Source organism: Mycteria americana, chromosome 1, assembly GCF_035582795.1.
Source record: "Mycteria americana isolate JAX WOST 10 ecotype Jacksonville Zoo and Gardens chromosome 1, USCA_MyAme_1.0, whole genome shotgun sequence".
Lineage (NCBI taxonomy): Eukaryota > Metazoa > Chordata > Aves > Ciconiiformes > Ciconiidae > Mycteria > Mycteria americana.
This window is the reverse complement of record NC_134365.1, coordinates 190,565,306-190,578,658: the sequence shown is the minus strand read 5'-3', so window position 1 is coordinate 190,578,658 and position 13,353 is coordinate 190,565,306. Positions and strand designations below refer to the sequence as shown.

Below are 13,353 nucleotides of genomic sequence, written 5' to 3'. Positions count from 1 at the left end.
GGTTAATTAAATCAAAACCATTTCAGTAATCTAACTAAACCCATCACACACACACAAAAAAACCCCCTCTATTTGATAAGATAAATTAATAATGCTCACCAAACCAAACAAAACAAACTTGGTAGTCTTTATCTCAGGTATAACCCAGAAAGGAAAAGGTAACTACCCCCCAATCCTCACCAACAGCCAGATCCATTGTAATAAGTAATAGAAGCCTGATACCACAGGATGCTGTACAAAAAGAATACTAAAGGAAAAGCACCCCAACAGTTGTCACTTCACTCCACAAATTAAGAACCAGTAGCAGGACTGGAGCCTAAATTGAGCTGACCTTGCTTTCTGTAACATAATTTAGTAGAGAAACTACTGTTACAAAAATAATAATATGATAAACAGGCACTTTCAGATACCAGAAAGATGTGTAAGAAATGCAGTCAATGGAGATAGCAGCAGCTGGAAAAAAGTTCAAGTATCCTTGTTTTACTATGGATAAATTAGCAGTGTCAAAATGTAGTTTATTTGTCAATTTGTATCTTAAGAGCTCAAGGTGAACAGAAATAACCAGAAGATGTAACACATATGCCACAGAGAATTCAGAGTCTCAGCCTACAATACAAAAAAGAGGAAGATAAAGGGAGAAAAAGGGAAGCATTCTCTTATATACATTTTCCACATGCAAACTTTAAAAAAACATGTGCAATTAAGTTAAGGTACCAAATAATTTTTGCCTTTTCAGATTCTCATTTATTAGACAGTATATTATAGATGATTACTGATTATTATAGAAGATATACTGCTTGCAGAAACAGTAGTCACATGGACAGCTTCGAAAAAAAGAGCAATATAATAGTTTTGTAAATCTGTTAAGATGAGTGTTCCAGGAAAGGAAGGTTGCATGACAAAAGTAGTGAAACAAAAGGAAAATACACTGAGAAGACCAGTATCATTAGTGGAATGCAATGTGGTAAACACATAGTAGCAACAGAGAGAAAGGAAGCAGAAGGGGAGGGTGCTACAGCAGGGGATACAGCTTTGCAGAGCCTCATGCCAGAACTAGGGACCTGAGCCAGCAAAACAGGGAGCCAGTGCAGGTGGTGAGTAAAACTGGTAAAGATGATGAACTCAGAAGCCAAATTTTGAATGAACCAAGGGCAGTGATGTTGTTTAGAAGGGTCCTGAAGAATAAAAAGGAAACTATTACTGTGTTACTACCCAACACACTTGAGAAGTTCAAAAGTTAATTTTTTATTCTGCATTATCACAGAATCACAGAATCACAGAATCATATAGGTTGGAAAAGACCTTTAAGATCATCGAGTCCAACCATAAACCTAACACTGCCAAAAACCATCACTACACCATGTCTCTAAGTACCTCATCCAAACGTCCTTTAAATACCTCCAGGGATGGCGACTCAACCACTTCCCTGGGCAGTCTGTTCCAATGCTTGATAACCCTCTCGGTGAAGTAAAATTTCCTCATATCCAGTCTAAACCTCCCCTGGCGCAACTTGAGGCCATTTCCTCTTGTCCTATCACTTGTTACCTGGGAGAAGAGACCGACCCCCACCTCTCTACAACCTCCTTTCAGGTAGTTGTAGAGAGCGATGAGGTCTCCCCTCAGCCTCCTTTTCTCCAGGCTAAACAGTCCCAGCTCCCTCAGCCGCTCCTCATAAGACTTCTGCTCCAGACCCTTCACCAGCTTCGTTGCCCTTCTCTGTACGCGCTCCAGTACCTCAATATCCCTCTTGTAGTGGGGGGCCCAAAACTGAACACAGTATTCGAGGTGCGGCCTCACCAGTGCCGAGTACAGGGGCATGATCACTTCCCATTATAGTATTAGGCATTTGTTCAAATGTATTTGCAAAGTGAATTTTACTGTTTCTAGTTAAATTCAAAGTCAAAATAAAAAATAAAAAAAGATCAGTAACATACCAGTTCCATTAACTGTTTTAGCTGACCTATCTCTTCTGGAAGGGAACCTAGCTTATTGTTACTTGCAATTAAGACTTTTAGAGGAAGACCACACAGGCAAGCTGGCAAAGAAGAAAGCTGATTTCGACTGCAACAAAACAAAAAAACAATCATTAAAAACACCAGTGACGTTCTAATGTATACTCACATAAACTCTGAGAGTTGTAAAATTCCTTCATTTTGATGGGTCAGATTTTACGCACATAAAATTTAAATTCTCGAATGGCAATCATTCAGAAAACGCTTGCACATCAAAAATATCTGCATTATTGACTAAACAGTATTGTGGAATATTACCACTCTGGAAAAAATGCATTATATCAGTTTAATAATATTGTAACAAGTCTGGTTGTCACCTAGAACAGCCATTTCCCTTCCTAATGAATACAAGAAAGTCAACTGAGACAGTATTTTGCAAGTATTTAAACATTTCTATGGTCTTATGTGGCAGTATAGTGGGTATCTTTTGTTCCAACTGAAAGACAAATAAATAAATTACAGATAAAATGGTTATTTTCTCAATTACTTTAAAGCACACTCATAGTTGAAGATTACTTGGTACTTGTTCCATGATTCTACAATATTAACCCAGGTAAACACAGTGAAAAATTCTATGACCATCAATGGTTCATTTCTTTCCAAGACTCATATTGAGCCATTTTATCTCAGTATCTTACTTCTTCCTAAAATCGCTAGAACAATTTTTTTATTCATAATTCATACCATATTTTTGGAGCGGGGGGGGGGGGGGGGGGAGTGGGGGGGTAGGGGGGTGGGGGTGGTAGAAGTGAGCAGAAGATTTTCATGAAAAGGAGTTGCAAGGAAAGGCAAAATTTGGTAGAAAACTTTCAAAAGATTTAGGTTCTCATTCTAGTAACAATTACTCAAGAAGCTAGAACTTAAAGATGACAAATGCCATGACACTTTGTGATCTCCAAGTGATTAAAAATATTAATTTCTTGTGATTTGTGGATTAATTCCCAGAAGAAACTTTAAGCTAAACAGAATAACATATTAACTACTGTCTTTCCTAGAATATTTGAAGGTTTTCTTAAAACATGACTTTTTAAAATGGATATTAACCCGTAGGAAAACAATGAACAGTAACTTAAAGTAGCACCCCAATAAGAACCATTTTAGTTAGCTTCTGCATGACTGTTAAGGCTCCAGAGAACAAACATGCATGACTGAACTCTGAAAACAGATGGTAAAAATTGTCCTGTGTAATTTCAGTAAGAGTTGCAACACTGAATTGAAACAAAAGGAAACAAAAATCAAAATTCCACAAGTCTCAAAACATTTCTTCTTCAACTGCCAATCCAGTGGTCTGCTATAAAACTGTGTATAAAGATGTATATTCATGCTCCACACAACAGTCTCAAAATGTTTTACAAAGCAAACTATCATCATATCTCTGTTACACAGGCTGAGACACAGACAGGTATCAAATAACAAACCCAAGGATATTAAAAATGAGAAATTCAACTACTAATGAGCAGTGGTTGAAAAAAGAATCAAGGCTTATTGTGGAGTCAGGATTCTCAATTCTAGTGTCTTTACTTATAGACCAAGACATAACTTATTCTAAAAAATAAGTAGAAATAATTTTTAAGTTCTAAAGAACTCAAATCAAGGAAGCCTAGAATCTAAAAAAGTTACACTATGCAGCAGATCAGAAAAAAAAAATTAAGTAAAAAACATTTTTAAGTTCTATAGAACTCAGAAGCAACCCACTAAGAGATAAGGAACAGCACATAACCAGGGCAAGTGAGTAATAAATCATCATTAGTTTAAAAGGAATTTCTTTAAATAAAATATGAACAGTATCCACCAAAGCCCAAAGACTATGTATATCTCTTGGCATCACTTCCTAATTCTCTTTAACATATGGGCTCTGCTGGTAACAGGCAGAAAAATATTCATTTTAAATCTATAATATTTTTCTTGCCAAGAAGCAACATGGTTAGCAAGTCAAGGATATCTTTCCTTCTTCTACATACTGATCACTGTGTTCAACTACCATGGGGGAAGGGCATATGCAAAGAGGAGATTTTAAACTGAGGGAAATGACCTCACTGAGTAAAACTTGAAAAATTTCCTTTCATTTTAATTGTCTAATTTACTGTGCTATGTGATATTAACTCTGTAACTATTTTGGGTTTGTCATGATTCATACAAATTCCATCACTACACTGAGTTCTAATTCACTAGTTCACTACACTGAGTTCTAATTGAGTTCATTCTAATTCCTAAATTTACTAATTTAGGATTTTAGTTTAATTTACTTTTAAATTAATTTACTAATTTACTAACTTAGTAATTTCATCCAGTCTTAATTTCTTTACATATATCTAACAAACACCATTTCAAAGTTTCAAGTCCTATTCTTTCCATGTGTGCCGGTATCAGGACACATTATTCTGTTTCAATTTTTAGAGCCAAAATTAGTGTTCCACAGTGGCCAACACTGCAGTACAGTAACAATATAGCAAGGCTCAAGAAAGATCCTCAGTGTTTACAAAACTGATGACCAAGCCTTCATACCTTGAATTTAAAAGCCCAAGAGCCACTCTGCCCCCTGCCCAAACCTCATTCTCACAAAGAACAGATTATTACATCTTCACTATAACAGTTTTTACGTACTCAACTGCAAATAAACCTCCACATCCTGTCCCAACTGAAAAAGTGCTGACATTCCCTCTCTCAAAAGTAAATGTGCATTCACCTGCACTTTAACCAGTAGCAATTCTCTATACCAATTAGTATTCATGCACACTTTTCATGAAAAAGACACAAAGGCAACTAATTCTTTGCCCCTTCCTCAAAAAGGCAGTAACTATACTTCTTGCATAATAAGAGGATACTAGTGATAAAGTCTCAAGCTTTTCCTTTCCATTCCCCATGAAAAAAAACATTAATCCTCTGTCTCTGTCCCTCCATCTTTTTAACTACAAAAAGCATGTCAAGCTTCACAAAATTTATCATCAGAAGGGAATTAAAAGAAACCAACTGTGCTGATGTGATTAGCATTCTGAATTTGCTAGAAGAATAAATGGAAGAAAAGGATTAATATTACATTTTGGCCCTTACAATGTCCTCATACAGAGCTGTATCTACAGGCAATGAGTTTTTGCACTACCGCTTCCAATAAAATGAAAAATGTAGTCACTTGTTCCAGAACCACATAAAGTGCAGACCAAAAAAAGCTTTACACATTTGCAAATAAACAGAAAATGTGGCAAAATTAAACTTACCTCAAATTTAAGTAAGTTAGCATTTGCAAGTTCATTATGGCATCTGGTATAATTTTAATACAATTGTGGTACAAATTTAGTGTTTCCAGTGACACAAAATGGCACAACTCCGTAGGAACCTCAGTTAATCTATTCTTGGATAAATCTGAGAAGAGAAAAAGAGAAGGTACATTTTTTGAACCGTCAGAAAGATACACTTTGAAAAGCTACACTCCTTTATTAAAATAAATTAATAAATGTAATCCTACAGTGAGACAGCAAATTAAGCTAATGTTTTTATTACACAAAATAAAACTAGCGCTAACCTTTACAATCTTGAAATGGAACAGACTGTGTATAAAAGAGCAAACATTCAATTAAAATTTATTCGGTCTAGTAAAAAGTAATTATTTGCAGGACTGAATATGCTGAGGAAATACTTGCAAACAGAACAAGTATAGATTCCAAAGCTCATATAATATACTCAGAGGTCTATCTGATACACAGCTAGACATCTGCAAATAATGAGAGCATTTAGAGAAAACAAATAACAAAGACTGTATCCTTAATTTCTTTAAAAAAAAAATTTTAAAAAATTATTTGGGTAACACTTCAAACTGACCTGTATTTCTTAGATCTCAATCAATTATGAAAGAATGTTACCTATAAAAGAAATGCTGAAGACCTTCAGGAATGGATTTGATATATGGTATAAGTATATACAAGACAACAATGATGGATTCCAAATCCCCCAAGTGAGTGCTTGTACCCAAAGAACAAAAGCTTTTGATTTTTAACCAGTTGTTTGTTCTTTATTTCTCATTTTAAGCACACAGACACAAATGAAAATCAGTAGGAAGAAATGTGACTGAGCTTTGTTCCTTAACTACCACACTACGAAAAATGAGGAATCATAATACTGATGTGAGCTCAAGTCACAAAATAATAATGCATGCCAGCGTTCAACAGCATTAATTGAGTTCAAAGAAACGTTTCAACAGTGTTGCAGAACAAACTTGTCTTATCATCAGAAACCACGCAAATGCCACCTACCCATACCACCAGATGGATAACCTGACCCGAAGAAGTCACCTGTTTTAAGTGGAAGGAACAGGAATGTACCTGGGAAAAAGTGAGAAGTCTGATGGGAAGGATACAAGGAAAAATGGAACTTGATGAGCTCCTCACTTCTTCACTGCTGCTATTTTAAGCCTCCTCCCTGATCTTTCAAAGCTTATTTTCTTAAACTACATAAAAGGAAAAGCAGCCAAAGTATAGTACATACATTTTCAGAGTGCTAATGATCTGAATCCTCTCTTTAGGGCCATAAAACAATTTTTTGCTTTTGTGAACAAACAGGCAGAAGCCTGAGGATCTTTTTAACTCCCTTTGCAGTTCTAGACTCATCAGTTTGCTGCGCAGAGGCACAGCTTGAGTTCAAAACTATCGTCAGTAGGAAGGTTTTATCATTTTTATTTTTGTTCCTGTCTCCTGCAATGCGAGCTGAAATTCAGTACACTCTATTCCCATTGTCAGATTCCACTTTGCTTCACCTCGTTGCTTCCGAGAAAAAGTTGGTTTCATTATTCCATCCTCTACCAAGACAACAGCAACAGACTACGAGTGCAGTAACTGAGAGTAGCCCTGCTGACCTAAATGGCAGTATGGTTGAATTGAGCACCTCGACCAAAATTATTCACTTCGAAGTTACTATACAACAGCAATGCTTGAACTGCTCTGCTTTCTCTTACCAGGCTTTGATGGTAGTTTAGATGCAGCATTACCTCAGCTTCTCCTTTCTTTCACTTCTGCCATCAAACTAAAGCATTCCCTGTTCGAGTGAATGTTATTACTGTTTCAAAGGGGAAACTCTTTGCAACTCTACTGTTGCAAAGGGGAAACTGTTTCAAAGGGGAAAGCTCTTCAGTGCTCCTCCTTGCAGTGCTTTAATCCTCTCCTGTTTTCTATTTAGCATGAGAGTATTTGTTTACTAACATGGCATTCCAAAAAACTTACTACTCATTCCCTCTCCTGCTGCCTTCCTAGCTATGTTTATTATCAGATATTAACAAAGGACTGCCATGCTCTAACTTTTGGAATCATGAGGGGGAGCTTCATATTTTACAATTCAATTGCAAAGAAAACCTTCCCTTTTTTTAAACCACACTTTTCTGCAGTGACATCGCCACATACGTACTGCTCATTTCCTACTTTAAAGGGAAAGAAGCAGCAAGATCCAGAAGAGTGAACTGAACTTTAGGCCTAGGTTGAAGACAACCTGCATGACACTGGATGGTACATGGAGAGTGACATCTCATCCTTCATCTGATCCTTCTCAAGCGATACACAGATCAAAAATGGGAACACAAAAATGTTACTTCCTCTCAAGTTACTAAAACTGCAGCCTACCACCTAAACTCCATCTTCATGACTCTTCTCATTTACCCTCACACTGAATAAAAGGGACTGTTGCCAAAACATTTGACTTGCCCTTGAAAGATTCTAGCACCTCAAAAAAGTGGAACAGCAACTGGATTGACCCGCTCCTACAACACACATTACTATGAAAGTAAAATGCTTTTTAAATTTTTTAATTTTATTACTATCCTTTGTTCTCAAGGGCTTTAACTCTGTTAATCTGAAAAAGGACAAAACAAAAAACCCACAGATCATAACAGACAAATTCCTTCCTGTTATCCTCACAACCATGGGTTATAGGACACGCTATTTACACAACAAAGGAATTCAAGAATTAACTTACAACAAAGGAAGTCAATTATTTGTTATTGTCTAGTTATCAGAGTTTAAGATTAAGATCATTTCACTTGTATCTGTTGATGCTTCCTAAATAAAAAAAAACCAATTCTATTCACAGCATAAGGCAGAGCCATAAAAACCATACATCTTATTTAATACCACTGTAGCATAACTTAATAGAAAAAGTAGAAGTTTGCTACCATAATTTACTGATAAGAGGTATCATTCTGAATGTCTTTGAGAAACAGAATACTGGAATGGAATCTGACACACAGAATGCTCATCATATTTTTTTAAACTAGTGACAATAATTTTTGCCAAAAAACAGACTTCCCTGATCAAATGGAAGCAAAATAAAATTTTTAAAAAGACATGGTTTTTATTCAATTCTAGATGAATCCAAGCCTCTGAACATGATGCAGCTGTGAAGAAAGCCTAGCAGCTTTCAGATGTCTCTGAAAATTCCATACAGAAAAGCGCATGTAACAGTAAGGAAATCAGCCTGCCTAACAATTTTATACTGTACCTTAAAAGCATGTGTAAACATGTACAGAAACCTCTGATATTTACATAATTATTTTGATATTACTTTATACGAAGGTACTTTTGCCTTGAATTACTGCATCTTACAATTATTCTCTATGTATTTCAGGTTTACTTTTACATTTGAGTTCTAGAAAAAATGTAAGGGTTAAGCCTTAACAAAACTGCAGAACCTTTTGAACATACTTAGAAAAACAGCATGCATGTATCTTATTTCTCTCACAATTCATAAACTTTCTGAAAAATATTTTGCAAAGGCTTTCTTGGGTTCATTATTTAGGGAAAAAAGAATACAGAAACTAAAATTTTAAACAGCTTCTGAAAATATTTTTAAAATACAGAAATAATTAGTTGGCAAACCTTTACTTTCTTACTGTAAATTTTTAACTCTACACTTCCCAAATCACTAAGCTACACATTCCCTTTGCTTCATAAATTTGAAGAATAACGCTTCAGGGTAATTAATAATAATGACGTTACTGTACAGACCAGCTTTTGATACAGAAATGGAAATGAACAGAGATGCAATTTGCTGATGTTTAAAGGAATTTTATTAATTTGCTTATGCTATCTAACACAAAGGAGATCTAACAAATTAATGAATCTATGATGGCAGAAGTACATTTCATGGTTGCCAAGACAGTATAGGTAGGTTTCACCTGAGGTGACTATTTCCTGTAACTCCTATTATGAAATAGGTGACACAAACATAAACAAAGGGGGGGGGGGGAATGCACTGGAGTGAGCTTTTTGTTTTAAACGAAATACACTATTCATTCATTATTTGTGATATCAAGATGTTTTCAAACTACATCTGGCTTCACTTCATCTTTTCCTGCCAAGAACAAGTTTGTTAAAACTGCAAAATAAAGTAACAGAACACACAAAATAAGCAAGCCAGTTTAGAAAAATATTAGATGGAATCTTGATCTTTAAAAGAGTCAGCACAATTCTGGCGCAATGACATGGCTTTTGTATGAGAAATGTTACTATGTTGGAAGCTAGACAGGAACTACACAAAATAAGCACTTCCTTAGCTGGGAGCGAACAGTAAAAAGCAAAAAGTTCAGACTGGTAAAGAAGACCCCAAGCCTTGTTTGGTGACTGGCACAGTGCACAGTCAGGGTCCATGCTGCCATCACACCAGTGATAACTGACCCCATCCTCAGGGCAAAACCTTTCAATTCCTATAGCTCTGAATATGCCTACCACAATGAAGTACCACCACTGACTAGGACCTTTCTGACTTCATGCTTTACAGGCAGATCACCAACTGTCACTATACATATACACATGATAGAAAACACTGCCACTGCAGAAACCAAAATGGCATTGTCAAAATAAACAGAATAATACTAGAAGTCATGTAGTTCCATTTTTTTCAGTCAGGTTACCAAAGTGCTCCAATTTTCCTACCTTCAAGTTAGCAATACATTATTAAATACCAGTTATTAATACCTTATTAAATAAAAATTGCCAACTATTATTCATGGGAGAGCTAAACAATTTAAAGGTTTAAGTCAGAACAGCAATTCATTAAGTAAATATGCATATGCATTACCATATCACAAATCTTAGCCAAGAATTTTAATGAAAGCAGTATTATCAAAAAGCAGTGATTTTAAACTTTCAGATTATAGAAAAATTCACACTAAATTTATACTTCTAACACAGAAACCTACAACAGACAAAAGCTGGAATTATGCAAGGAAGCATCTGTCCACCACTGAGCAGGAAATTTGAGAGACAGAAAGATCTGAAACAAAAGAAATATCTGTATTTGATACGGAATTTTGAAATCAAGAAATTGCAAGGTAAAGAAATCACCCAAACAACCTTAACTCCAGCCCACCAAGTTCCTATTTTTGTACTCTTCAGCACTTACTGAATAAAATGCAGGAATTATTTTGAAGAAGCTATTTGCATTTGCACTGATACCATTCAAGGTATTCAAATGAGATGTCTGAATTGGATTTGACAAAGAATTCAAGCAATTCATTCTAAGAGCCTAAAAAAACAGTAAGTTCAACCCTAATTTCATGGGAAAATTATGCAAATAAGAATGCTAGGAAATACATAAAGAAGTCTCTATATGACATGACAACTGTATGGAGTTTTACCTTTTATACTGTAACTTACCCATATTTTTATTAGGCTTTTAGCAAGCTTGTATTTTCATATTAGCTAAGTATATCTTCATTGATAACTGAAGACACAAATTGATGGCATTGTATCTCGGATAACTTTTGAAATATCTACTTAGGTGCACTTCAGACCTTCAGCAACACTATATCCCACCCATAATTGCCTTGGCAAAGAAGGCAAGTGATCTATTATCAAATGTAATTGCACCTATCAGAATCAAAGTCAATGGTCTCTAATGAAGCAATTACTTCATTCTAGTCTTTACCCAATTTTTCCCCCTAAATGGTAGGAAAATGCATCATTCTATAGACAAATGCTATATATTAGTCATGAAAACACTGTCATGCAACTATAAAGTGCTATATACTTTTAAGACATGCCCTACAACTTGTCATTATCTCACATAGCAGCATACCTTGTCTCAACTACTTGCCCTCTCTATCTGCCAGTATCAATGAATAATGTCCTGGACATACAGCCAGCTTTTACTGTAGTCAGCAACTTCTACCAACAGTGATGCTACACAAACAAAAAAGAGGCAGCAAAGACCTCCACTGACTCTGGCGTCAAACGCATTCTGGTTTGTTCATGACAGTTATGCCACAAAGAATGCATGGCATTTCTTCACGCAGAGACATTTCTATTTAAGTTATTTAGCAGACAGAAGAACAAGTAACAGAAGACAAAGAATACCCAATAAAGTAAAACCAATTCTGCTTCCATGTAAGAAAAAATATAACATAGTAGTGCATGGACTCAAGGTTTTTCATTCTGAAATGACAACTTGTAACAGATTGAGAAAAAAGTAGCTCCAATGCTGATTCCTGAGAAAGTCATAATTACTGATGCAATAACATATAACAGTAACATTTAGACACTGATCAACACTACTGAGTCTACATGTACAACTGCTGACTCAAAACACGTAGAAAGTGCATCTATCCCAGGCAGTTCGACATAAAAATGTACAGATGTTGCAAGAATATTTTGAACAGATTATAAAGAGACTCTCCTGTTTCATACACTTGCTAAGCACTACTTTTTGGAGCACTGTCAGCATGTTTTCCTTTTCCATCTGTTTCCCGTTGTTAATTTAAGAATTAACATTTAAAATGTCCACCTCAAAGCCACAAACAAATTAAGATTACACTACAGGTGTAGCAAATTTCAAAGTGATCATACATGTACTTTTGTATCCACTTTTCTTGTCATTACTGTGATTTAACACATTAAAAGTTTCTCCTTTACCATTGTGTATGTGAGTTCTCCGATTCTTCCCTATTCCACATTTTGACATAGCATTGTAATACGTGGGCAAGTTAAAGAGCTAACACTAGTGATATACAACATAACACTGTCTTCTCTGTGTTGCTGATGGTCAGAATGAACCCAATGTATTACTTGTCAAAGTAACAACTGTAATAGTAATCACATACATTCACCACAGTTATCAGATGGGACCTAAATGTGGGGGTTGGGGGGGGGGGGGGGGGGGGGAGGGGGAACCCCAGGACTGAAGGAAACCAACAGGCTGAGAACAGCATCTCGTAGAGTCTGGCAGAGGTGTCACCACTAGAGGGGGTCCCGATCTCACAGACTTGGCCAACACCAGAAACAGTGTTTCTTGACTGTTTCCTTCTTCTAGAGATCATCCACGGCACATGAAAAGGACAAAAATAGGAAGGTACGCTTTACAAACCCCCGCACTTCTGTGAATCCATTTCCCACCACAGTTTTCAAAATACGCTAAAAGAGGCTACTCATTTGCAACCATTACTGCAGGAAGCAAATATATACACTGAGTTCCAATGAGGTCAAGCCTTTAAAAAAAGTCTATTCTGAAATAGTCACATTCAAGTGTTTTTCCCCAGCCTTCCCTCAGATGGTGTAAGAATCTGAGGTATCCTTGAGCTCTCTGTAGTTACAGCAACATTTGGCCTATTTCAGACAAAAGTGGCATTAAAAGTTAAAAGATACATTTGACAAAGACCTTGCTTGCAAACTTATTACTCCCCAACGACCCTCATCTACCATTCTACTCCATTTCATCTGCCACTCCACTATGGAATACATACCTTGCTTTTCCACAGTGCCCTGTAACCTCTCAATAAAGCACAGCCAAGCGTAAGACATGCATCCTAGTTTCTTCTCAGGCAGTGCACTAACTAGCCTGAAGCAATCAAACAGCATAAGCGACCTCTCCCAGACACCAAAACTTTGAGCAAACATCACTTCAGGGTCTTCTGCATCCTCTGTGTGAAACAAGGGTGGGGTAAGGAGGGAGCAAAAGAGTAGCAGTAACTCAGTAAACTGAAGCATATTCTCACGATTAGCTCTGTGGCAGGCTCCAATTCCAGAGAGACAAAGGAAATGTCTCTGCAAGAAACATGCTGAAAACAGTATCACAAGCCTGGAAGCATAAAGAGAAGGTTAATACAGCAATCTGCCTTGTTATTGCACCCGCCTTTAGGTGGCAAAATAAAACATTTAAATTTCTCCTTTATCTTCTATTTCTTCCTCTTTAGGACAACTGTTTGGAGTCAAGATTGGCAGAAAAAATGGTACCTGAGGGGGCTCTGTTTACACCCCGAAAATGAACCTGGTGTGGTAGTGCATGAGACTCCCTAAAAACATACTGTAAAACAACTGGATTCTTCCTGCAGATCTCCATGTGGGTACAAACAGATTTAGAACTATGGTGG

The 13,353-nt window shown here is 36.4% G+C and overlaps 1 protein-coding gene across 6 annotated transcripts in view; it reads right to left on the bottom strand.

Moving 5' to 3' along the window:
* The window catches only part of LRCH1 (leucine rich repeats and calponin homology domain containing 1), a 143,686-nt gene that overhangs the window by 70,094 nt on the left and 60,239 nt on the right, over window positions 1–13,353 (bottom strand). For all 6 annotated transcript variants that reach the window (XM_075489466.1, XM_075489444.1, XM_075489458.1 and 3 more), the window contains exons 2-3: window positions 5,228–5,372; window positions 1,935–2,061 (exon numbers count right to left, since the gene is read on the bottom strand). In XM_075489466.1, the coding sequence (XP_075345581.1) occupies window positions 1,935–2,061; window positions 5,228–5,372 (272 nt within the window). The remainder of the gene's footprint in view (window positions 1–1,934; window positions 2,062–5,227; window positions 5,373–13,353) is intronic.